Source organism: Balaenoptera physalus, assembly GCF_965194825.1.
Source record: "Balaenoptera physalus genome assembly, chromosome: 20".
NCBI lineage: Eukaryota > Metazoa > Chordata > Mammalia > Artiodactyla > Balaenopteridae > Balaenoptera > Balaenoptera physalus.
In genome coordinates, this window is record NC_138901.1 from 58,333,507 (window position 1) to 58,358,112 (window position 24,606).

The following is a 24,606-nucleotide window of genomic DNA, read 5'->3' on the forward strand; positions in this document are numbered from 1 at the left end:
GGGGTTACCAGATCCTATCACGAATCTGAATTTTCTCATCTGCAAAACCAGGGGCCTGGATGCGATGATCCTGATTCCCAAGGACACCTCTGACTCTGAACGTCTAATGTCAAGACTTCAGGGGTGCAATCTCTAGGTCATTTGCAAAATGAAAAGCATGTCTTTCCATAGCCAGGAGGTGGCAGCAAAGTTCTGTTTTGAAGAGGCCTGTGGGTCCGGGTAGGTTCTGTTCTCCCAGGCCCCAGAAGTCGAAGCCCAGGTTTGGTGGCTAGGTTTCACTGCTGAATGATAATAATAATAATGACAACAACAACGATATCATTATTATTATCATTCTTGTTAGTAAAACATCTCCAGTTTGCACAGTACTGCGTTTCTGGGGGACATCTCTTGCACAGCATCACGCAGGAATCTTTCAACAACTTCATCCTGAGGTAGGAAGTTCCAGGACTTCCTACCCCATGTTGAGGCTCAGAGACATTTCCTTACTTGCCCAAGGCCTTCTGGAAAGTATGATGTGCTGGAGATCTGGGGGCCCAGGGTGGGGAGGTGGGGGACCAGGTCAGTGCAGAGATGCTAGGCAGTTCCAGGTGACCTGGGGAGTGTTTGAGCAGATGAAATTCAGATCTGCTTTTGTTGGGGTGTCAGAAAGGAGTGATTCCACAGGAATTTTTTTTTTATATGTATATATTCTTTTTTTTAAAAATTTATTTATTTTTATTTATTTATTTTTGGCTGTGTTGGGTCTTCGTTTCTGTGCGAGGGCCTTCCCTAGTTGTGGCAAGCGGGGGCTACTCTTCATCGCGGTGCGCGGGCCTCTCACTATCACAGCCTCTCTTGTTGCGGGGCACAGGCTCCAGACGCACAGGCTCAGTAATTGTGGCTCACGGGCCTAGTTGCTCCGCGGCATGTGGGATCTTCCCAGACCAGGGCTCGAACTCGTGTCCCCTGCATTGGCAGGCAGATTCTCAACCACTGCGCCACCAGGGAAGCCCAGGACATTTTTTTGATGGCCCTCAAATGCATGGTGTGTTAGCTCCTCAAACCAGAGGAAGCTCCTTAGAGACACAGTCAAAGCCCCAGCCCATCTGGACCCTTGTCTTACACTCCCCCTGTGCCCTTAGACCATGTGTTACCTCTGCCCACCATGGTGACAGGCTACCAGGGTACAAACTGTGTGTCTGGCTCCAGACCAAGGGCGTTCCTTGCATATTCTCACTTACTTCTCAGTATAACCCTCTAAAGTACATTGTTACATCCCGTTTTATACGTGAGGAAGCTGAGGCTTAAAGTCATGAAGTAAGTTGTTCCAAATCACACAGCTATGAATGGCAGGGCAAGACTGGGACGCCGGCAGGTTGGCCCCCAGGGCTCTCACCACGGAAGCCCACGCCCGCACAGAGGGAAGGCCACTGTGTGTGTGAGACTCTGTGCTGTACGGTGTGTCCGAAGAGCTGCCATGTCAGCTCCCGCTCAGCATTGGAAAAGCCACGGTCCATCTGCAACCCCGTTAGAAAATGAAGGTATTAATATCTGCCTGACCTCCTGATGGGCTTGTTGGGAGGCTAGGATGGAAAAGAGGAAAACGGTCCCATAAATACTCAGCATCATACAAAATTGTTCGTGTATTTGAAATTGTATTACTTTTATTGGGAGGGCGATGCAGTAGGGTGGCAGAAATGTAGGATTAGGATCTGGTATCTGGGGGCTTTGAGAACAGCCTTGGTTTCCTTGTCTGTAAAATTGAGGAGATTGAAGAGATCATTTTTAATGACTCTTTGAGTCCTCAAGTTTAGCCACGATGATGGTGAGTATGGTGATGATAGTGGTGATGATGGTGATGATGGTGATGGTGATGTCAGACATCTGAGATCACCCGACCTCAGAATCATTTCCTGCCACCACTACCGGTGCCACCCATCCTTAACTTCCAACCCCACTGTGTCAAAGGCACAAGGGGTGGGCTGGGGATGAGATGGAAAGGAGGATCTAGAAGGCCAGAGAGAAGGGACGATCTAAGATGTTAGAGGAGAGTGCATCTCAGTGCCTGGTACATAGTAAGCCAGAAACCCTGCACCCCTTGCCAACACCCCAACCCCCCATCTGTCCCAGGGAAGCTGTGATTTTTATTGGTATCTCTGCCTTACAGAATAAGGAAATTGAGGCTCAGACCGTTAGTCTTAAGTTGCCCAAGGCCACACAGTTGGTATGTGATAATACTGGGATTCCATCCAGGTTTGCTGGAACCCGAAGTCCATGCCCCTGACCACACGGGTCAGTCTGACCATTGAGGCAACCCAGGTTCAGGGAATGTATGCGGCCAACCCAGGCCACACAGCTGTTGCTACTAAGTGGTCAGGCCGAGGCTCAGATTTAGTCTTGGCTTCTGATCCTGTCCTTGTTTGTCCTGCTGCTTTACTACCCTTCAGGGTAAGCAAGCCAACATAATCACACTCAGCAAGATCCGGCTGGGATCTGGGAGTGACCCTGAGACTAGCTGCGCCCCTCACCCTTGGCTCAAGCACCGGGGGAAGGATCCCTGTGCGTGGAGAGGAGGAGCAGGGCTTGCAGGATAGGCCAGCCCCTAGGCAGTCCTCCCCGAAGCATCTGTCCTCCCAGGAATGAATCCCAGGTTCAGGAGCGCCTACTACCTCCAAAGATGTTCTGGGAGCTGTGGGTGGTCTGAGAGGAGTGGAGACACGGCCGCTGGGGGGCATGGGATGGAAAAGCAGAGCTGCTTGGTGGAAAGAGCCCTGCTTGGGGGGCCTGGGATCTTGGGGTCTAGTCTCCCACCGCCCTAGACAACTACAGTCAGAGTGCTTAGTCTAGATGGGTCCAGTTTCCCTGTCTGTAAATTTAGGGGAACTGAATTGGAAAGAATTATGAGTTCCTAGGCAGAAAAAGGGGTATGATTGTCTGAAAGGGTTTTTATTTTTAACTGCTGGGGAGCTGGTGATCTATCTCGCGATGGTCTGGATTTCCACCTTTCCTTCTCGGGGCCAGGAGGGGCTGCTTTCACATCCCTTACTTTCTTTATAGTTTATAAATAAACCTGGCAAGAATCTGAAAACCACCGCACGGAGGAGGAATGGACGGTGATGATAAACACAGCAGAGCCAGGGATCCGAGTAGTCAGGAGAATTTATTTCTCACGACACCTTCTCTCCGTTTTCCCGAGGTGTCCCATGGCAACGGGCATTGGGAAGGGCTCATTCTTCCATCTTCTGGGGGGAGAAAAAGAATCCTAGGCAGGAAATGAGTTAAACCAAAGGTGAGGCGGGGCACTGTCTTCAAGTGGGGGCAGCTGGAGATGCTGGAGCCTCAGAAAAATATTCAGGCGTGGCTTTATCTCCCTTTGCGCGTTGTAAAAACAAACCAGTCGAGCTCCCGGAGTTGGGGTGAATCCTCCCAAAAGCAGGGGCTTCTTGGGCAGCGCCTCTTGCAACAGGGAGGGGCGGGGATGATAGGGTGGTCTGGCCCCTGGTCCCGCACTGCTCCCGTGAGCCTGGAACCACGGGGGTCCAGGCTAAAGCAGAGACATTCGTGGATGCACGGCCAGCAGCGGGGAAGATGCGCTGACAGGCACCCTCCAAACTCTGCTGGGTGCTGCCTGGTCCTGGGTCCTAGGACGTCTGGGGAGGAAGTCTGCTCTCACCTGGGCCCCCATGTCTCGGCTCTCGGCCCTCAGCTTGCTGAGCCGGGACTCGGCGATGTCCGCCCGGTCCTTGGCCTCCTCCAGCTCGTGCTGGGCCCTCCGGCACCTGGACGGCTGCGTGCTGCCCCCCTGCTCCTGGACGGAAGGGGGAGGGGGCAGGAGGCTGAGGGAGTCCCTCACTCTGGCGCTGAGGCCCCCGGTCCCTGATGGCCTCTGGGGAGCTGGGGAACCAGGAGAGCTTGGGCCCCCAGTTCCCTGAGGGCAGAGGAGGGAAAGCTGAGCTCTGCAGCGGTGAAGACGGTGCCCCTGGCTCCTGTGTGCACTGCCTCGTTACCTAGCGGGTCTGCTGCCCCCCAGGATGCCTGCATGTCCCCCTGCACCCCGCCTCTCTGCCATCCCCCCAGCACCGGAGCTCTTTGGAGGAAATCCAAGTGTCCCAAGGCATGTGGAGCTGTCAGAGACCAAAGGTCCAGCGCCCACCCCCCACCCCCCACCCCTGCCCCGGGCCTGCTCCCAGTACTGTCTGCCTGCAGTCAGGGCATTGTATGAGTCTGAGGGCCATCCAGGGGTTTCTGATGAAGGCGGCCTCCCGGGGCCCCTCCAGCCTGGCCAGTCCTGCTGCAACTGTACTGATCCTCCCCCAACTTAACCAGTTCAGATCTGCTTCCCAGAGGTCAGGACAGAAGCACCAGGCTCTTGGGCGGGGAGTAAAGAGGATGGGGGTGGGGGGGGGAGCCACATCCTCAGTCATTTATCTAGGGCAGACTCCCCCAGGTTCTGTTCCTCAGGACAAGTCCTGTGGGAGGCTCTGCCACCAGTACAGAGATGCCAAGGTCCATTAAAGGGTGGGAAATGCTACAATCTAGAGCGCCTTTTCCACTATGGGGTCCATCCCATATTACCTGCAAAATCTGAGAAATCTTTGAAGTAAAGCCACCCATCCAACTCTGTGTAACCCAGAGTTTCCCAAACGATTTCTTTTCTGTAAAATACCTCCCCCTCCCCCCCACCTGCTGCCCCAACTTCCTGCTATTAACATCCTCCAGACCTAGTGTCCCCAGAAGATATTTGGGATTCAGCCCAAACTATTTCCTCACTGTTGGTTTCACCTGTTTGCTCAAGGGCAGATAAAAAAGGATGACCCGGAGGGTGGGAGCTAGGGAGGCCAGGGAAGGATGGAGGTGGTAGAAGCCAGGGCCAGGGCTGAGATGGGATGATGTGAATTAGGGTCAGGTGTTCAAGGTTAGCTCACAGGGCAGGGAATTCTGAGTAAGTTGGGGGTGGGTGGAGTCAGCCAGTGTGGGTGGGATTAAAGCCAGGTGGGCTGAGGCAGAGGGAAGGGATGGAGGGGCGGGGCCAGGACTGATGAGGCAGGAAGCCCAGGGGAGGGGGAGGTGGGGCAGGTTTGCATAATGCAGACCGGGGAGGGAAAGGGCAGGCGTCCTGAGCTTGTGTTTATAGCCTGCAAATGAAAACTCAGGCCTCAGCTGCCGCGGGCGCTGTGAAACACGGACGGACTCATGCTCGGGGCCAGGGCGCCCCCGGGACCCCCTACTCACGGCCTCCTCCGCCTGCTTCCTGGAAGCCTTCACTTTGGCCTGCAGCTTGCCCACCAGGTCCTGGAGCCTGAGTATGTTCCTGCGGTCCTCCTCGGCCTGCCAACACAGCGTCGGTGCCAGGGCCCCGGGCCCCCTCCCCCGCTGCTTCTGTCCGGTCTGATCCGGGGGATGCAGGAGAGCCGTTGCCTACCTGGTAAGTCATTTCCTCCACCTTCCGTTCGTATCTTCCGTTCGTATCCCCTCCCAGAGGGGAGGTTGGCGGAGGGTTCCCTGCCGACCCAGGAATCAAAGTATCAAAGAGGGTGGCGTGGGATCTAGTTCCTCCGTCCAGGGAGGGGTCCATGTGAAGGACAAGCCCAAGTTTGTTTTAATAGAAGAGAACTGGGAATAATTAAAAATAAGCATTTAAAGAATTTGGGGGGAGCTCTGACTTCCCTGGTGTTTACTTGTGTTACTCGTGTGTCTACAGCCTTGTAGGTTTTAGCCAAAAAATTGTTTCACATTGAAAGTGCACAGGTGCTGGTGACCACGTCCCTGGGAGGCTGGCATGAAGAATGTGTTTGGGTCTTTCCTGCTGGGAGAAGGTGTTTCCTTCTCTTCTCCTCCCCTTCCTCCTCTTTCCCTCTTTCCTGCCCCTTCTCTGGGGGACAACAGGGAGTTGTTAGGATGATGACAAACGAGAAAACATTTGCAATGTGCATTACCGAAAAAATATTTCCTTCCTTAATATGTAAAAAAGACAAATCATTAAGATAAAAGGGCAAAAGTACAAATAGCTAAGACACACCAGAAGAAATACAAATAGCCAAAAATACGACAAAATGTTCCACCTCATTAGTAATCGAAGAAATAAGAATTTTTAAAATGAGGCATTTTCAACCATAAATCGGTGAAGATTAAAAAAAATAATAGCTAAGCACTCTCACTTATTTTCCCCATGGGAGTAAAAATTGGGACAACTTTGTTGAAGACCAATTTACAACATATCATAAATGTCTTTGCTGTTTTGACCATGAATATATACTTCCAGGAATTTACTTACTTTTAGGAATATTAAGGAAATAGTAATCATGGATATATGTGAAAATTTAGTTATGAAGAAGTTAGTCATACAATCTTCTAAACATAAAAATTTTTATTGGGAACAGTCTAAAAATATCCAACCGTAGAAGACTGATTAAATAAATGTGCCATAATACACAACTAAAATGGACTGCTTTTCTGCCATTAAAAAACTGTATCATAGAAAACTATTTTAAAATATAGAAATATGTTCACAACACGTTGTTAAATGAAAAAAAGTTGCAAAAGGATTGATCACGTTTACAAAAAATATCATATTTATGTATAGAAACAAGAGCCTAGAATAGGAGATCCCAAAATGCTGACAATATGGTTGGTATTTTTCTATTTTTTTGGCTAATTCAAAAAATAGTTTTTAAAGCAAGGAATTTTGGGGGAATTCCCTGGCGGTCCAGTGATTAGGGCTTTGTGTTTCCACCACGCAGGGCGCGGGTTTGATCCCTGGTTGGGGAACTAAGATCCCGTATGCCATGTGGTGTGGTCCAAAAAAATAAAAAATGAAACAAGGAATTCTTTAACTTTCCTAAAAGTAGTTATTTCAAAAGACAATCCTAATTTTCTAAGCTTGCAGCTTAAATGTTACTGCCTCTGTGAAGCCTTTTCCAGCCCTTTTGTGCAATAATTCGTCATGCCTTGCTCTGATTTCCCCATGATCTTTTATCTTCAGATAAAAGAAAGCTCAGCAATCTGTCCATCTAGAGACAAAGTTATTCCAAGAACTAGGCCTAATGAAAGTTTGTCTTGACCACTAGCCTGGAAGGAGCGGTGGGAACTCCCCTCCATCAAGCCTGGGTCCTGCCTGCCTCCAGGGTGGACCCAGAGTGGAGTGAGGACGGACACACGTGGGGGTGAAGGAGCTGCACGCGGTCGCTGGCCTCCAGCAGCTCGTGCTCCGCCAGCTTGCGGGTGCGCTCCGTCCGCGCCAGGGCCACCTTCCTCTCCTCCGGCTCCTCCAGCAAGAGGCCATCCCTGCGCTCCACGAGGGCCAGCTGCTCCTTGAGGTCCGCGCTGCTCCTCAGGGCGTCATCCAGATGCAGCTGGGAGTCCGTCACGAGAAACCAGGGCTGAGACCGGAGCCCAGGGCAGGCTGAGGTCCCGCCAGCTCCTCCAGGGGCCGTGCACTCACCTTGAGCTGGCTCTGGACTGAGCACAGGTGTTTCTGGGTCTCTGCCACCAGGCAGTTGGAGTGGCCCAGCTGAATCTCCATCTCACTGAGGTCTCTCTCCATCTTCTTCTTCAGCCTCAGAGCAACATTCCGGCTCCGGGTCTCAGCATCCAGCACGCTCTGCATGGCCTTTGCTGCCCGCTGGCTGTTTCTTTTCAGCTGCTCGATTTCTTCTTCCTTCTCGGTGATCTTGAGGTCAAGCTCAGATTTCAGCTGGTTCAACTCTAGCTGGACATGCAAAATCTTGCCCTCTTCATGCTTCAAGGAACCCTGATAAAAGTAAAGGAGTGATTGGGATTGCCGGGGGCAGCCACCTTCTTGAATGAGGTTTTTCATCCCCATTATGATAAAAAGGGTATTATTAGGCTCATTTTACAAATAAATAGAACAGTACTCAAAAAGGTCAAACAGTTTGCTCCCAAATTGTTACTAGTAATGAAACTAGAACTGAAGCTTTGTTGTTAACAATCTTATGTCTTGAGGAGGACAGAGCATCGTTTTCAATTAGTAAAAATTTTGATTACTGTGTCTTTTTAAATAGTGACCGTAAGTCAGGAGCCAACCTCTTCTCAAAAAAGACAGAGAAAGACAGAGGAATTGCTCTCCTGTTACCCTGCATAGTGCAAATTTCCCTAGACCCTCTTAAGCATTCGCCCCTCACTGGCCACAGCTGGTGATTGCATCAGGATCCGGCACTCTTTGGACCACACAGAATTCCCAGCAGCCAAAGACGACCGTGTATAACTCTCTGTTAAAACTAAGGGATTCTGAGCTGGCTCTCAGGAGGTTTGGTGATTGAGTTCTTGCTTTCTGAGAGGAAGACGTTGAGGACATAATGAACAAGTTTATTTATTCAATAGGAGAAATACGATGGACTAGAGAACACCCAGGAGGCGAGGCAGCAGAGAGCAGCTGGTCCCCCCCCCCCAGGGCGGGGGTGGGGCTGGATTCTTCCCATTGGAGCCCCAGTGCCTCCTGCAGGAAGGGCCCCTGGGGGTGGTCCAGTCCCCTTCCTCAGCACCCCGCCCTCCTTCACATCTCAGACAAGTGCCTCCACGTCTTCCAGGGCAGCCTGGAGGTCTGAATTTCTTGCTGCACTTGCTTCCTGGTCTTCTCCACTTCCTGAAGATTCTTGCTCATTTCCGCAATCTGCATGGTTAAGTCGGAAATCTCTTCTGCAAAGGACAGGCTTGATTTAGGCTGTTTTCACAGGCTCTGTCTGATAGCACAGGCATTTGCCAGGGAATGTGGGGATTGGTGATTCATTTATGACCTTCATATAGGAGAGGACAAATACAGTGAAACCTTTCGGGGGAGGTGTCGACAAGACACAGGTGTGTGGCCTCACCTGAAGATGCAGAGGGAGGAGCAACAGAATACCTGTATGACCCTGAACCTTCACACGGTACACAAAAGGGTCACAGAGAGGACCGGGGGAGACTACTGTGGAGAAAACACATAGAATCATGGTCTCAGAAAGTGAAGGGGCTTTAGAGGGCATTGGGTCTGGTCTAGTTTTGTAGGTCAGTGGTCTGAGATCCTAAGGGATCTAGTGACAGGATCAAGGACACAAAGCCATGTAGAGACAGAATCCATGGAAGATACGTTCTGTAGAAGAGCACGGAGCTTAGCAGCCCAGTGAGCCCTCTGTTCTCGAGAACAAGGCTTGGCTGTGACTATGCTTTACATGGGGGAAGTTTGGGTCTCAGGGTAAACTGAGTGGATGTGAGGATTTTGTGGGGCATTGGGAAGGAGGAGGCTGTGGCCAAATGGGGGAGGGGTGGCCAGAAGAGAAGGGGGGCTGTCACACACCTGTGATAGGGAGAGAGCTAGGGGCTGTCACATACCGGTGATGGGGAGAGACCTGGTGGCTGTCACATACCTGTGATGGGGAGAGAGCTGGGGGCTGCCACGCACCTGTGATATGGAGACAGCTGGGGACTGTCACATACCTGTGATGGGGAGAGAGATGCGGGCTGTCACATACCTGTGATAGGGAGAGAGATGGGGGCTGTCACCCACCTGTGAAGGGGAGAGAGCTGGGGGCTGTCACGCACCTGTGATATGGAGACAGCTGGAGACAGTCACACACGTGTGATGGGGAGAGAGCTTGGGGTTGTCACATACCTATGATGTGGTAACAGCTGGTGGATGTCACATACCTGTGATGTGCAAACAGCTGGGGGCTGTCACATACATGTGATGGGGAGAGAGCTGGGGGCTGTCACACAACTGTGATGGGGAGAGAGCTGGGGCTCACACATACCTGTGAGGCGCAGACAGCTGGTGGCTGTTACACACCTGTGATGTGGAGACAGCTGGGCCCTGTCACATACTTGTGATGGAGAGAGAGCTGGGGGCTGTCACACACCTGTGATGGGGAGAGAGATGGGGACTGTCACATACGTGTGATGGGGAGAGAGCTGAGGCCTGTCACACACCCCTGATGGGGAGAGAGATGGGGACTGTCAAACATCTGTGATGGAGAGAGAGCTGGGGCTCACACATACCTGTGATGCGTAGACAGCTAGTGGTTGTCACATACCTGTGATGTGGAGATAATGGGGGTTGTCACATACCTGTGATGTGGAGATAATGGGGGTTGTCACATACCTGTGATGGGGAGAGAGTTGCGGTCTGTCAGGCACCTTTGATGCGGAGACAGCTAGGGGCTATCACATACATGTGATTGGGGAGGGTGCTGGGGACTGTCACTCACCTGTGATGAGGAGAAAGCTGGTGGCTGTTACATACCTGTGATGGGGAGAGAGTTGGGGGCTGTCAGGCACTTGTGATGCGGACACAGCTGGGGGCTGTCACATACCTGTGATGGAGAGAGAGCTGGGGGCTTACAATTACCTGCGATGGGGAGAGAGCTGGAGGCTGTTACACACCTGTGATGCGGAGATAGCTGGGGTCTGTCACTCACCTGTGATGGGGGAGAGCTTGGGGCTGTCACATTCCTGTGATGTGGAGATAGGTGGGGGCTGTCACATACCTGTGATGGGGAGAGAGCTGGGGGCTGTCACTCACCTCTGATGCGGAGACAGCTGGGGACTGTCAAACACCTGTAATTGGGAGAGAGCTGGGGCTCACAGATACCTGTGATTCGTAGACAGCTAGTGGTTGTCACATACCTGTGATGTGGAGACAATGGGGTCTGTCACATACCTGTGATGGGGAGAGAGTTGCAGTCTGTCAGGCACCTTTGATGCGTAGACAGCTAGGGGCTATCACATACATGTGATTGGGGAGGGTGCTGGGGGCTGTCACTCACCTGGGATGCGGAGAAAGCTGGTGGCTGTTACATACCTGTGATGTGGAGACAGCTGGGGGCTGTCACATACCTGTGATGGGGAGAGAGTTGGGGGCTGTCAGGCACTTGTGATGCGGACACAGCTGGGAGCTCTCACATACCTGTGATGGGAAGAGAGCTGGGGGCTTACAATTACCTGCGATGGGGAGAGAGCTGGGGGCTGTTACACACCTGTGATGCGGAGATAGCTGGGGGCTGTCACTCACCTGTGTTGGGGGAGAGCTTGGGGCTGTCACATTCCTGTGATGTGGAGATAGGTGGGGGTTGTCACATACCTGTGATGGGGAGAGAGTTGGGGGCTGTCAGGGACTTCTGATGCATAGACAGCTGGGGGCTGTCACACACCTGTGATGGGGTGAGAGCTAGGGGCTGTCACTCACCTTTGATGGCGAGAGAGCTGGGGGCTGTCACACACCTGTGATGGGGAGAGAGATGGGGACTTTCAAACACCTGTGATGGGGAGAGAGCTGGGGGCTGTCACATACCTGTGATGTGGAGACAGGTGGGGGCTGTCCTATACCTGTGATGGGGAGAGAGATGGGGGCTGTCAGGCACCTGTGATGCGGAGACAGCTGGGGGCATTCACATACCTGTGATGGGGAGAGAGCTGGGGGCTGTCACCACCTGTGATGGGGAGAGAGTTGGGGGCTGTCACACACCTGTGATGGGGAGAGAGCTGGGGGCTGTCACTAACCTGTAATCGGGAGAGAGCTGGGGGCTGTCACACACCTGTGAAGGGGAGAGAGATGGGGACTGTCAAACACCTGTGATAGGCAGAGAGCTGGGGCTCACACATACTTGTGATGCAGAGACAACTAGTGGCGGTCACATACGTGTAATGTGGAGATACTGGGGTCTGTCACGTACCTGTGATGGGGAAGGGGGTTGGGGGCTGTCAGGCACCTGTGATGGGGAGAGAGCTGGGGGCTGTCACTCACCTTTGATGGCGAGAGAGCTTGGGGCTTTCACACACCTGTGATGGGGAGAGAGATGGGGAGTGTCAAACAGCTGTGATGGGGAGAGAGCTGGGGGCTGTCACACACCTGTGATGGGGAGAGAGCTGGGGGCTGTCACTGACCTCTAATGGGGAGAGAGCTGGAGGCTGGCACACACCTGTGATGGGGAAAGCGATGGGGACTGTGACACACCTTTGATGGGGAGAGACGTGGGGGCTTTCACATACTTGTGATGCGGAGACAGCTGGGGCCTTCACATACCTGTGATGTGGAGACAGCTGGGGGCTGTCATATACCTGTGATGGGGAGAGAGTTGGGGCTGCCACGCACCTATGAGGCGGACAGAGCTGTGGGTTTTCACATACCTATCATGGGGAGAGCTGGGGTCTGTCACTCACCTGTGATAGGGAGAGAGATGGGGGCTATCACATACCTGTGATGGGGAGAGAGTTGGGGGCTGTCAGGCACCTGTGATGCTGAGAGAGGTGGGGGCTGTCACATACCTGTCATGCGGAGAGAGATGGGGGCTTACAATCACCTGCGATGGACAGAGAGCTGGGGGTTGTCAAACACCTGTGATGGGGAGATAGCTGGGGGCTATCACTCACCTGTGATGGGGGAGACCTGGGGGCTGTCACATACGTCTGATGCGGAGAGAGATGGGGACTTTAAAATATCTCTGATGGGGAGAGAGCTGGAGGCTGTCCCATACCTCTGATGCGGAGACAGCTGGGGACTGTCACATACCTGTGATGGGCAGAGAGTTGGGGGCTGTCAGGCTCCTGTGATGCGGAGTCAGGTGGGGGCTATCACATACCTGTGATGGGCAGAGAGTTGGGGGCTGTCACTCACCTGTGATGCGGAGTCAGGTGGGGGCTATCACATACCTGTGATGGGGAGAGAGTTGGGGGCTGTCACTCACCTGTGATGGGGAGAGAGCTGGGGGCTGTGACACACCTGTGATGGGGAGAGTCCCGGGGACTGTCAAACACCTGTGATGGGGAGAGAGCTCGGGGTCACACATACTTGTGATGCGGAGACAACTAGTGGCTGTCACATACCTGTGATGTGGAGATACTGGGGGCTGTCAGATACCTGTGATGAGGAGAGAGCTGGGGGCTGTCACTCGCCTGTGATGGGGAGAGAGTTGGGGGCTTTCACACACCTGTGATGGGGAGAGAGCTGGGGACTGTCAAACACCTATGATGCGGAGACAGCTGGGGGCTGTCGCACACCTGTGATGGGGAGAGAGCTGGGGGCTGTCACTCACCTGTGATGGGGAGAGAGCTGGGGGCTGTCACTAACCTGAAATCGGGAGAGAGCTGGGGGCCGTCACACACCTGTGAAGGGGAGAGAGATGGGGACTGTCAAACACCTGTGATGGGGAGAGACGTGGGGGCTTTCACATACTTGTGATGCGGAGACAGCTGGGGCCTTCACATACCTGTGATGTGGAGACAGCTGGGGGCTGTCATATACCTGTGATGGGGAGAGAGTTGGGGCTGCCACGCACCTATGAGGCGGACAGAGCTGTGGGTTTTCACATACCTATCATGGGGAGAGCTGGGGTCTGTCACTCACCTGTGATAGGGAGAGAGATGGGGGCTATCACATACCTGTGATGGGGAGAGAGTTGGGGGCTGTCAGGCACCTGTGATGCTGAGAGAGGTGGGGGCTGTCACATACCTGTCATGCGGAGAGAGATGGGGGCTTACAATCACCTGCGATGGACAGAGAGCTGGGGGTTGTCAAACACCTGTGATGGGGAGATAGCTGGGGGCTATCACTCACCTGTGATGGGGGAGACCTGGGGGCTGTCACATACGTCTGATGCGGAGAGAGTTGGGGACTTTAAAATATCTCTGATGGGGAGAGAGCTGGAGGCTGTCCCATACCTCTGATGCGGAGACAGCTGGGGACTGTCACATACCTGTGATGGGCAGAGAGTTGGGGGCTGTCAGGCTCCTGTGATGCGGAGTCAGGTGGGGGCTATCACATACCTGTGATGGGCAGAGAGTTGGGGGCTGTCAGGCTCCTGTGATGCGGAGTCAGGTGGGGGCTATCACATACCTGTGATGGGGAGAGAGTTGGGGGCTGTCACTCACCTGTGATGGGGAGAGAGCTGGGGGCTGTGACACACCTGTGATGGGGAGAGTCCCGGGGACTGTCAAACACCTGTGATGGGGAGAGAGCTCGGGGTCACACATACTTGTGATGCGGAGACAACTAGTGGCTGTCACATACCTGTGATGTGGAGATACTGGGGGCTGTCAGATACCTGTGATGAGGAGAGAGCTGGGGGCTGTCACTCGCCTGTGATGGGGAGAGAGTTGGGGGCTTTCACACACCTGTGATGGGGAGAGAGCTGGGGACTGTCAAACACCTATGATGCGGAGACAGCTGGGGGCTGTCGCACACCTGTGATGGGGAGAGAGCTGGGGGCTGTCACTAACCTGAAATCGGGAGAGAGCTGGGGGCCGTCACACACCTGTGAAGGGGAGAGAGATGGGGACTGTCAAACACCTGTGATGGGGAGAGAGCTGGGGCTCACATATTCTTGTGATGCAGAGACAACTAGTGGCGGTCACATATCTGTGATGTGGAGATACTGGGGTCTGTAACATACCTGTGATGGGGAGAGAGCTTGGGGCTTTCACACACCTGTGATGGGGAGAGAGATGGGGACTGTGAAACACCTGTGATGGGGAGAGAGCTGGGGGATGTCACACACCTGTGATGGGGAGGCACCTGGGGGCTGTCACTCACCTGTGATGGGGAGAGAGCTGGGGGCTGTCGCACACCTGTGATGGGGAGAGAGCTGGGGGCTGTCACTCACCTGTGATGGGGAGAGAGCTGGGGGCTGTCATACACCTCTGATGGGGAGAGAGATGGGGACTATCAAACACCTGTGATGGGGAGAGAGCTGGGGCTCACACATACCTGTGATGCGTAGACAGCTAGTGGTTGTCACATACCTGTGATGTGGAGACAATGGGGGCTGTCACATACCTGTGATTGGGAGAGAGTTGGGGGCTGTCAGACTCCTGTGATGTGGAGAGAGCTGGGGGCTGTCAGATACCAGCGATGGGGAGAGAGCTGCGGCCTGTCACTAACCTGTGATGTGAAGTGAGCTGGGGGCTGTCACTCACCTGTAATGGCGAGAGAGATGGCGGCTGTCACTCACCTGTGAAGGGGAGAGAGCTGGGGGCTGTCACACACCTGTGAAGGGGAGACAGATGGGGACTGTCAAACACCTGTGATGGGGAGAATGCTGGGGGCTGTCACTCACCTGTGATCGGGAGAGAGTTGGGGGCTGTCACAAACCTGTGAAGGGGAGAGAGATGGGAACTGTCAAACACCTGTGATGGGGAGAGAGCTGGGACTCACACATACTTGTGATGCGGAGACAACTAGTGGCTGTCACATACCTGTGATGTGGAGATACTGGGGTCTGTCACATACCTGTGATGGGGAGAGAGATGGGGGCTTTCACACACCTGTGATGGGGAGAGAGATGGGGACTGTCAAACACCTGTGATGGGGAGATAGCTGGGGGCTGTCACTCACCTGTGATGGGGAGAGAGCTGGGGGCTGTCAGATACCTGTGATGGGGAGAGAGATGGGGACTGTCAAATACCTGTGTTGGGGAGAGAGCTGGGGGCTGTGACATACATGTGATTGGGAAGGGTGCACGGTGCTGTCACTCACCAGTGATGGGGAGAGAGTTGGGGGATGTCAGGCACTTGTGATGCGCAGACAGCTGGGGTTTGTCGCATACCTGTGATGGGGAGAGAGTTGCGGGCTGATAGGCACCTGTGAGGTGGAGACACCTGGGGGCTGTCACATACCTGTGATGGGGAGAGAGCTGGGGGCTTACAATCAACTGTGATGGGGAGAGAGCTTGGGGCTGTCACACAACTGTGATGTGGAGACAGCTGGGGGCTGTCACTCACCTGTGATGGGGGAGATCTGGGGGCTGTCACATACCTGTGATGCGGTGAGAGATGGGGACTGTCAAACATCTGTGATGGGGAGAGAGCTGGAGGCTGTCACATACCTGTGATGTGGACACAGGTGGGGGCTGTCATATACCTGTGATGGGGAGAGAGATGTGGCCTGTCAGGCACCTGTAATGCAGAGACAGCTGGAGGGTCTCACATACCTGTGATTGGGAGAGAGCTGGGTGCTGTCACATACCTGTGATAGGGAGAGTGCTGGGGGCTGTCACGCACCTGTGATGCGGAGAGAGATGGGGGCTGTCACATACCTGTGATGGGGAGAGTGCTGGTGGCTGTCACACAAAAGTGATGTGGAGAGAGCTTGGGGCTATCACTCACCTGTGATGGGGAGAGACCTGGGGGCTGTCAGACTCCTGTGATGCGGAGAGAGCTGGGGGCTGTCAGATACCTGCGATGGGGAGAGAGCTGGGGGCTGTCACTCACCTGTGATGTGAAGAGAGCTGGGGGCTGTCACTCACCTGTAATGGGGACAGAGATGGCGGCTGTCACTCATCTGTGAAGGGGAGAGAGCTGGGGGCTGTCACACACCTGTGAAGGGGAGAGAGATGGGGACTGTCAAACACCTGTGATGGGGAGAGAGCTGGGGGCTATCACACACCTGTGATGGAGAGAGAGCTGGGGACTGTCAGACACCTGTGATGGGGCGAGAAATGGGGACTGTCAAAAAGCTGTGCTGGGGAGAGAGCTGGAGGCTGTCACATACATGTGATTGGGAAGGGTGCTGGGGGCTGTCACTCACCGGTGATGGGGAGAGAGTTAGAGGCTGTCAGGCACTTGTGATGCGGAGACAGCTGGGGTTTGTCGCATACCTGTGATGGGGAGAGAGTTGCGAGCTGTTAGGCACCTGTGAAGTGGAGACACCTGGGGTCTGTCACATACCTGTGATGGGGAGAGAGCTGGGGGCTTATAATCAACTGTGATGGGGAGAGAGCTTGGGGCTGTCACACAACTGTGATGTGGAGATAGCTGGGGGCTGTCACTCACCTGTGATGGGGGAGATCTGGGGGCTGTCACATACATGTGATGTGGAGAGAGATGGGGACTGTCAAACATCTCTGATGGGGAGAGAGCTGGAGGCTGTCACATACCTGTGATGTGGACACAGGTGGGGGCTGTCATATAACTGTGATGGGGAGAGTACTGGGGGCCGTCACGCACCTGTGATGGGGAGAGAGCTGGGGGCTGTCACATACCGGTGATTGGGAAGGGTGCTGGGGGCTGTCACTCACCTGTGATGCGGAGAGAGATGGGCGATGTCACTCACCTGTGATGGGGACAGAGCTAGGGGCTTTCACCCACCTGTGAAGGGGAGAGAGCTGTGTGTTGTCACGGACCTGCGATATGGAGACAGCTGGGGACGGTCACATACCTGTGATGGGGAGAGAGCTTGGGGTTGTCACATACCTGTGATGTGGAGATAGCTGGGGGCTGTCACATACCTATAATGGGGAGACAGCTGGGGCCTGTCATATACCTGTGATTGGGAGAGAGTTGGGGACTGTTAAACACCTATGATGGGGAGAAAGCTGGATGCTGTCACATACCTGTGATGCGGAGAGAGCAGGTGGCCTTAACGTAACTGTGATTGGGAGAGAGTTGGGGGCTGTCACACACCTGTGATGAGGAGAGAGATGGGGACTGTCACATACCTGTGATGCTGAGACAGCTGGGGGCTGTCACATACTTGTGATGGGGAGAGAGCTGGGGGCCGTCACTTACCTGTGATGGGGAGAGAGTTGGGGCTGTCACGCACCTGTGATATGGAGACAGCTGGGGACGGTCACACAGCTGTGATGGGGAGAGAGTTTGGGGCTTTCAGACAACTGTGATGCGGTGACAGCTGGGGACTGTCAAATACCTCTGATGGGGAGAGAGCTGGGGGCTGTCACCCACCTGTGATGGGGAGAGAGCTGGGGGTTGTCTCATACCTGTTATGTGGAGACAGCTGGGGGCTGTCAGATACCTATGGTGGGGAGAGCGTTGGGGGCTGTCAGGCACCTGTGATGCTGAGAGAGGTGGGGGCTTTCACATACCTGTTATGCGGAGAGAGCTGGGGGCTTACAATCACCTGCGATGGACAGAGAGCTGGGGGTTGTCAAACACCTGTGATGGGGAGATAGCTGGTGGCTATCACTCACCTGTGATGGGGGAGAACTGGGGGCTGTCACATACGTGTGATGCGGAGACAGATGGGGACTTTAAAACATCTCTGATGGGGAGAGAGCTGTGGGCTGTCACGTACGTGTGATGTGGAGACAGCTGGGGCCTGTCACTCACCTGTGATGGGGAGAGACCTGGGGGCTGTCACACACCTGTGATGGGGAGAGTGCCGGGGGCTGTCACTCACATGTGATCGGGAGAGAGTTGGGGTTGTCACACACCTGTGAAGGGGAGACAGATGGGGACTGTCAAACACCTGTGATGGGGAGAATGCTGGGGGCTGTCACTCACCTGTGATCGGGAGAGAGTTGGGGGCTGTCACAAACCTGTGAAGGGGAGAGAGATGGTGACTGTCAAACACCTGTGATGGGGAGAGAGCTGCGGGCTGTCACACACCTGTGATGGGGAGAGAGCTGTCGGCTGTCACTCACTTGTGATGGGGAGAGAGCGGGGGGCTGTCACTCACCTGTGATGGGGAGAGAGTTGGGGGCTGTCAGGCACTTGTGATGCGCTGACAGCCTGGGTTTGTCGCATACCTGTGATGGGGAGAGAGTTGCGGGCTGTTAGGCACCTGTGAGGTGGAGACACCTGGGGGCTGTCACATACCTGTGATGGGGAGAGAGCTGGGGGCTGTCACTCACCTGTGTTGGGGAGAGAGCTAGGGGCTTTCACCCACCTGTGAAGGGGAGAGAGCTGTGCGTTGTCACGCACCTGTGATATGGGGACAGCTGGGGACGGTCACATACCTGTGATGGGGAGAGAGCTTGGGGCTGTCACACAACTGTGATGTGGAGATAGCTGGGGGCTTACAATCAACTGTGATGGGAAGAGAGCTTGGGGCTGTCACACAACTGTGATGTGGAGATAGCTGGGGGCTGTCACTCACCTGTGATGGGGGAGATCTGGGGGCTGTCACATACCTGTGATGCGGAGAGAGATGGGGACTGACAACCATCTCTGATGGGGAGAGAGCTGGAGGCTGTCACATATCTGTGATGTGGAGACAGGTGGGGGCTGTCATATACCTGTGATGGGGAGAGAGATGGGGGCTGTCAGGCACCTGTAATGCGGAGACAGCTGGGGGGTCTCACATACCTGTGACTGGGAGAGAGCTGGGTGTTGTCACATACCTGTGCTGGGGAGAGTGCTGGGGGCTGTCACTCACCTGTGATGCGGAGAGAGATGGGGGATGTCACTCACCTGTGATGGGGAGAGAGCTAGGGGCTTTCACCCACCTGTGAAGGGGAGAGAGCTGTGCGTTGTAACGCACCTGTGATATGGAGACAGCTGGGGACGGTCACATACCTGTGATGGGGAGAGAGCGTGGGGTTGTCACATACCTGTGATGTGGAGACAGCTGGGGGCTGTCACATACCTATAATGGGGAGACAGCTGGGGGCTGTCACATACCTGTGATGTGGAGACACCTGGGGCTTGTCATATACCTGTGATTGGGAGAGAGTTGGGGACTGTCAAACACCTATGATGGGAGAAAGCTGGGGGCTGTCACATACCTGTGATGCGGAGAGAGCTGGTGGCCTTAACATACCTGTGATTGGGAGAGAGTTGGGGGCTGTCACACACCTGTGATGGGGAGAGAGATGGGGACTGTCACATACCTGTGATGCTGAGACAGCTGTGGGCTGTCACATACCTGTGATGGGGAGAGAGCTGGGGGCCGTCACTTACCTGTGATGGGGAGAGAGTTGGGGCTGTCAGGCACCTGTGATATGGAGACAGCTGGGGACGGTCACACACCTGTGATGGGGAGAGAGTTTGGGGCTTTCAGGCAACTGTGATGCGGTGAGAGCTGGAGACTGTCAAATACCTTTGATGGGGAGAGAGCTGGGGGCTGTCACTCACCTGTGATGGGGAGAGAGCTGGGGGTTGTCCCATACCTGTTATGTGGAGACAGCTGGGGTATGTCACATACCTATACTGGGGAGAGAGTTGGGGGCTGTCACACACCTGTGATGGGGAGAGAGCTGGCGGCTGTCATTCACTTGTGATGGGGAGAGAGCTGGGGGCTGTCACTCACTTGTGATGGGGAGAGAGCTGGGGGCTGTCAGACAACTGTGATGGGGAGAGAGCTGGGGGCTGTCACTCACCTGTGATGGGGGAGACCTGGGGGCTGTCACATACGTGTGATGCGGAGAGAGATGGGGACTTTAAAACATCTCTGAAGGGGAGAGAGCTGGAGGCTGTCCCATACCTGTGATGTGGAGACACCTGGGGGCTGTCACATACCTGTGATGGGGAGAGAGTTGGCAGCTGTCAGGCACCTGTAATGCGGAGGAAGGTGGGGGCGCTCACATACCTGTGATAGGGAGAGAGCTGGGTGCTGTCACATACCTGTGATGAGGAGAGTGCTGGTGGCTGTCACACAAAAGTGATGTGGAGAGAGCTTGGGGCTATCACTCACCTGTGATGGGGAGAGAGCTGGGGGCTGTCAGATTCCTGCGATGGGGAGAAAGCTGGGGGCTGTCACTCACTTGTGATGGGGAGAGAGCTGGGGGCTGTCAGACAACTGTGATGGGGAGAGAGCTGGGGGCTGTCACTCACCTGTGATGGGGGAGACCTGGGGGCTGTCACATACGTGTGATGCGGAGAGAGATGGGGACTTTAAAACATCTCTGAAGGGGAGAGAGCTGGAGGCTGTCCCATACCTGTGATGCGGAGACACCTGGGGGCTGTCACATACCTGTGATGGGGAGAGAGTTGGCAGCTGTCAGGCACCTGTAATGCGGAGGAAGGTGGGGGCGCTCACATACCTGTGATAGGGAGAGAGCTGGGTGCTGTCACATACCTGTGATGAGGAGAGTGCTGGTGGCTGTCACACAAAAGTGATGTGGAGAGAGCTTGGGGCTATCACTCACCTGTGATGGGGAGAGAGCTGGGGGCTGTCAGATTCCTGCGATGGGGAGAAAGCTGGGGGCTGTCACTCACCTGTGATGTGAAGAGAGCTGGGGGCTGTCACTCACCTGTAATGGGGAGAGAGATGGCGGCTGTTACTCATCTGTGAAGGGGAGAGAGCTGGGGGCTGTCACCCACCTGTGAAAGGGAGATAGCTGGGCGTTGTCACGCACCTGTGATATGGAGACACCTGTGGACGGTCACACACCTGTGATGGGGAGAGAGCTTGGGGTTGTCACATACCTGTGATTGGGAGACAGCTGGGGGATGTCACTCACCGGTGATGTGGAGAGAGCTGTGGGCTGTCACATACCTGTGATTTGGAGACAGCTGGGGGATGTCACATACCTATAATGGGGAGAGAGCTGGGGGCTGTCACATACCTGTGATGTGGAGACAGCTGGGGCCTGTCATATACCTGTGATTGGGAGAGAGTTAGGGACTGTCAAACACCTATGATGGGAGAAAGCTGGGGGCTGTCACATACCTGTGATGCGGAGAGAGCTAGTGGCCTTAACATACCTGTGACTGGGAGAGAGTTGGGGGCTGTCACACACCTGTGATGGGGAGAGAGATGGGGACTGTCACATACCTGTGATGCTGAGACAGCTGTGGGCTGTCACATACCTGTGATGGGGAGAGAGCTCGGGCCGTCACTTACCTGTGATGGGGAGAGAGTTGGGGGCTGTCACTCACCTGTGATGGGGACAGAGCTGGGGGCTGTCACACACCTGTGATGGGGAGAGTGCTGGGGGCTGTCACTCACCTGTGATCGGGAGAGAGTTGGGGGCTGTCACACACCTGTGAAGGGGAGAGAGATGGGGACTGTCAAACACCTGTGATGGAGAGAATGCTGGGGGCTGTCACTCACCTGTGATCGGGAGAGAGTTGGGGGCTGTCACACACCTGTGAAGGGGAGAGAGATGGGGACTGTCAAACACCTGTGATGGGGAGAGAGCTGGGGCTCACACATACTTGTGATGCGGAGACAACTAGTGGCTGTCACATACCTGTGATGTGAAGATACTGGGGTCTGTCACATACCTGTGATGGGGAGAGAGTTGGGGGCTTTCACACACCTGTGATGGGGAGAGAGATGGGGACTGTCAAACACCTGTGATGGGGAGAGAGCTGGGGGCTGTCACACACCTGCGATGGGGAGAGAGCTGGCGGCTGTCACTCACTTGTGATGGGGAGAGAGCTGGGGGCTGTCACTCAGCTGTGATGGGGAGAGAGCTGGGGGATGTCAGACACCTGTGATGGGGAGAGAGATGGGGACTGTCAAATCCCTGTGCTGGGGAGAGAGCTGGGGGCTGTCACATACATGTGATTGGGAAGGGTGCTGGGGGCTGTCACTCACCGGTGTTGTGGAGAGAGCTGTGGGCTGTCACATACCTGTGATTTGGAGACAGCTGGGGGATGTCACATACCTATCATGGGGAGAGAGCTGTGGGCTGTCACATACCTGTGATGTGGAGACAGCTGGGGCCTGTCATATACCTGTGATGGGGAGAGAGTTGGGGCTGTCACGCACCTATGAGGTGGACATAGTTGTGGGTTGTTACATACCTATCATGGGGAGAGCTGGGGGCTGTCACTCACCGGTGATGGGGAGAGAGTTGGAGGCTGTCAGGCACTTGTGATGCGGAGACAGCTTGGGTTTGTCGCATACCTGTGATGGGGAGAGAGTTGCGGGCTGTTAGGCATCTGTGAAGTGGAGACACCTGGGGGCTGTCACATACCTGTGATGGGGAGAGAGCTGGGGGCTTACAATCAACTGTGATGGGGAGAGAGCTTGGGGCTGTCACACAAGTGTGATGTGGAGATAGCTGGGGGCTGTCACTCACCTGTGATGGGGAGAGAGTTGGGGGCTTTTACACACCTGTGATGGGGAGAGAGATGGGGACTCTCAAACACCTGTGATGGGGAGAGAGCTGGGGGATGTCACACACCTGTGATGGGGAGAGAGCTGGCGGCTGTCACTCACTTGTGATGGGGAGAGAGCTGGGGGCTGTCAGACAACTGTGATGGGGAGAGAGCTGGGGGCTGTCACTCACCTGTGATGTGAAGAGAGCTGGGGGCTGTCACTCACCTGTAATGGGGAGAGAGAAGGCGGCAGTCACTCATCTGTGAAGGGGAGAGAGCTGGGGGCTGTCACCCACCTGTGAAAGGGAGATAGCTGGGCGTTGTCACGCACCTGTGATATGGAGACACCTGTGGACGGTCACACACCTATGATGGGGAAAGAGCTTGGGGTTGTCACATACCTGTGATTGGGAGACAGCTGGGGGATGTCACATACCTATAATGGGGAGAGAGCTGTGGGCTGTCACATACCTGTGATGTGGAGACAGCTGGGGCCTGTCATATACCTGTGATGGGGAGAGAGTTGGGGCTGTCACGAACCTATGAGGCGGACATAGCTGTGGGTTGTCACATACCTATCATGTGGAGAGCTGGGGTCTGTTACTCACCTGTGATGGGGAGAGAGCTGGGGGCTATCACATACCTGTGATGGGGAGAGAGTTGGGGGCTGTCAAGCGCCTGTGATGAGGAGTCAGCTGGGGGCTGTCACATACCTGTGATGGGGAGAGAGATGGGGGCTGTCACACACTTGTAATGGGGAGAGAGCTGGGGGCTGTCACACACCTGTGATGGGGAGAGAGCTGGGGGCTGTCACACACCTGTAATGGGGAGAGAGCTGGGGGCTGTCACACACCTGTGATGGCGAGATAGCTGGGGGCTGTCACTCACCTGTGATGGGGAGAGAGCTCGGGGCTGTCAGACACCTGTGATGGGGAAAGAGATGGGGACTGTCAAATACCTGTGCTGGGGAGAGAGCTGGAGGCTGTCACATACATGTGATTGGGAAGGGTGCTGGGGGCTGTCACTCACCAGTGATGGGGAGAGAGTTGGAGGCTGTCAGGCAGTTGTGATGCGGAGACAGCTGTGGTTTGTCGCATACCTGTGATGGTGAGACAGTTCCGGGCTGTTAGGCACCTGTGAAGTGGAGACACCTGGGGGCTGTCACATACCTGTGATGGGGAGAGAGCTGGGGGCTTACAATCAACTGTGATGGGGAGAGAGTTTGGGGCTGTCACTCACCTGTGAAGGGGGAGATCTGGGGGCTGTCATATACCTGTGATGCGGAGAGAGATTCGGACTGTCAAACATCTCTGATGAGAGAGCTGGAGGCTGACACATACCTGTGATGTGGAGAGAGCTGGGGGTCGTCACTTACCTGTGATGGGGAGAGAGTTGGGGCTGTCACGCACCTGTGATATGGAGACAGCTGGGGAAGGTCACACACCTGTGATGGGGAGAGAGTTTGGGGCTTTCAGGCAACTGTGATGCGGTGACAGCTGGGGACTGTCAAATACCTCTGATGGGGAGAGAGCTGGGGGCTGTCACTCACCTTTGATGGGGAGAGATCTGGGGGCTGTTACATACCTGTGATGTGGAGACAGGTGGGGGCCGTCATATACCTGTGATGGGGAGAGAGATGGGGGCTGTCAGGCCCCTTTAATGCGGAGACAGCTGGGGGGTCTCACATACCTGTGATTGGGAGAGAGCTGGGTGCTGTCACATACCTGTGATGGGGAGAGAGCTGGGGGTTGTCACTCACCTTTGATGGGGAGAGAGCTGGCGGTTCTCACATACCTGTTATGTGGAGACATTTGTGGGCTGTCACATACCTATTGTGGGGAGAGAGTTGGGGGCTGTTAGGCACCTGTGATGCTGAGAGAGGTGGGGGCTGTCACATACCTGTCATGCGGAGAG

At 54.8% G+C, this 24,606-nt stretch overlaps 1 protein-coding gene and 1 long non-coding RNA gene across 2 annotated transcripts in view; one reads left to right on the forward strand and one right to left on the reverse strand.

Annotated features, from left to right (window-relative positions):
• Positions 1–24,606, forward strand: part of LOC309650283 — a 490,920-nt gene that overhangs the window by 65,005 nt on the left and 401,309 nt on the right. The window lies entirely within an intron of this gene.
• On the reverse strand, positions 3,124–5,429 carry LOC309650281 (paramyosin, short form-like). Its single transcript, XM_082441497.1, has 4 exons — positions 5,405–5,429; positions 5,215–5,310; positions 3,656–3,790; positions 3,124–3,320 (listed from the first exon to the last, which is right to left on the reverse strand). Exons 1-4 carry the CDS (start codon positions 5,414–5,416, stop codon positions 3,291–3,293), a joined length of 273 nt encoding a protein of 90 aa, XP_082297623.1. The 5' UTR covers positions 5,417–5,429; the 3' UTR covers positions 3,124–3,290.

Coding starts and splice junctions, on each gene's coding strand:
- LOC309650281 (XM_082441497.1), bottom strand. Junction 3,791..5,214: donor GGAAGCAGGCGGAGGAGGCC/GTGAGTAGGGGG, acceptor CCTTCCGTCCAG/GAGCAGGGGGGCAGCACGCA. Junction 3,321..3,655: donor GCCGAGACATGGGGGCCCAG/GTGAGAGCAGAC, acceptor TATTTTTCTGAG/GCTCCAGCATCTCCAGCTGC.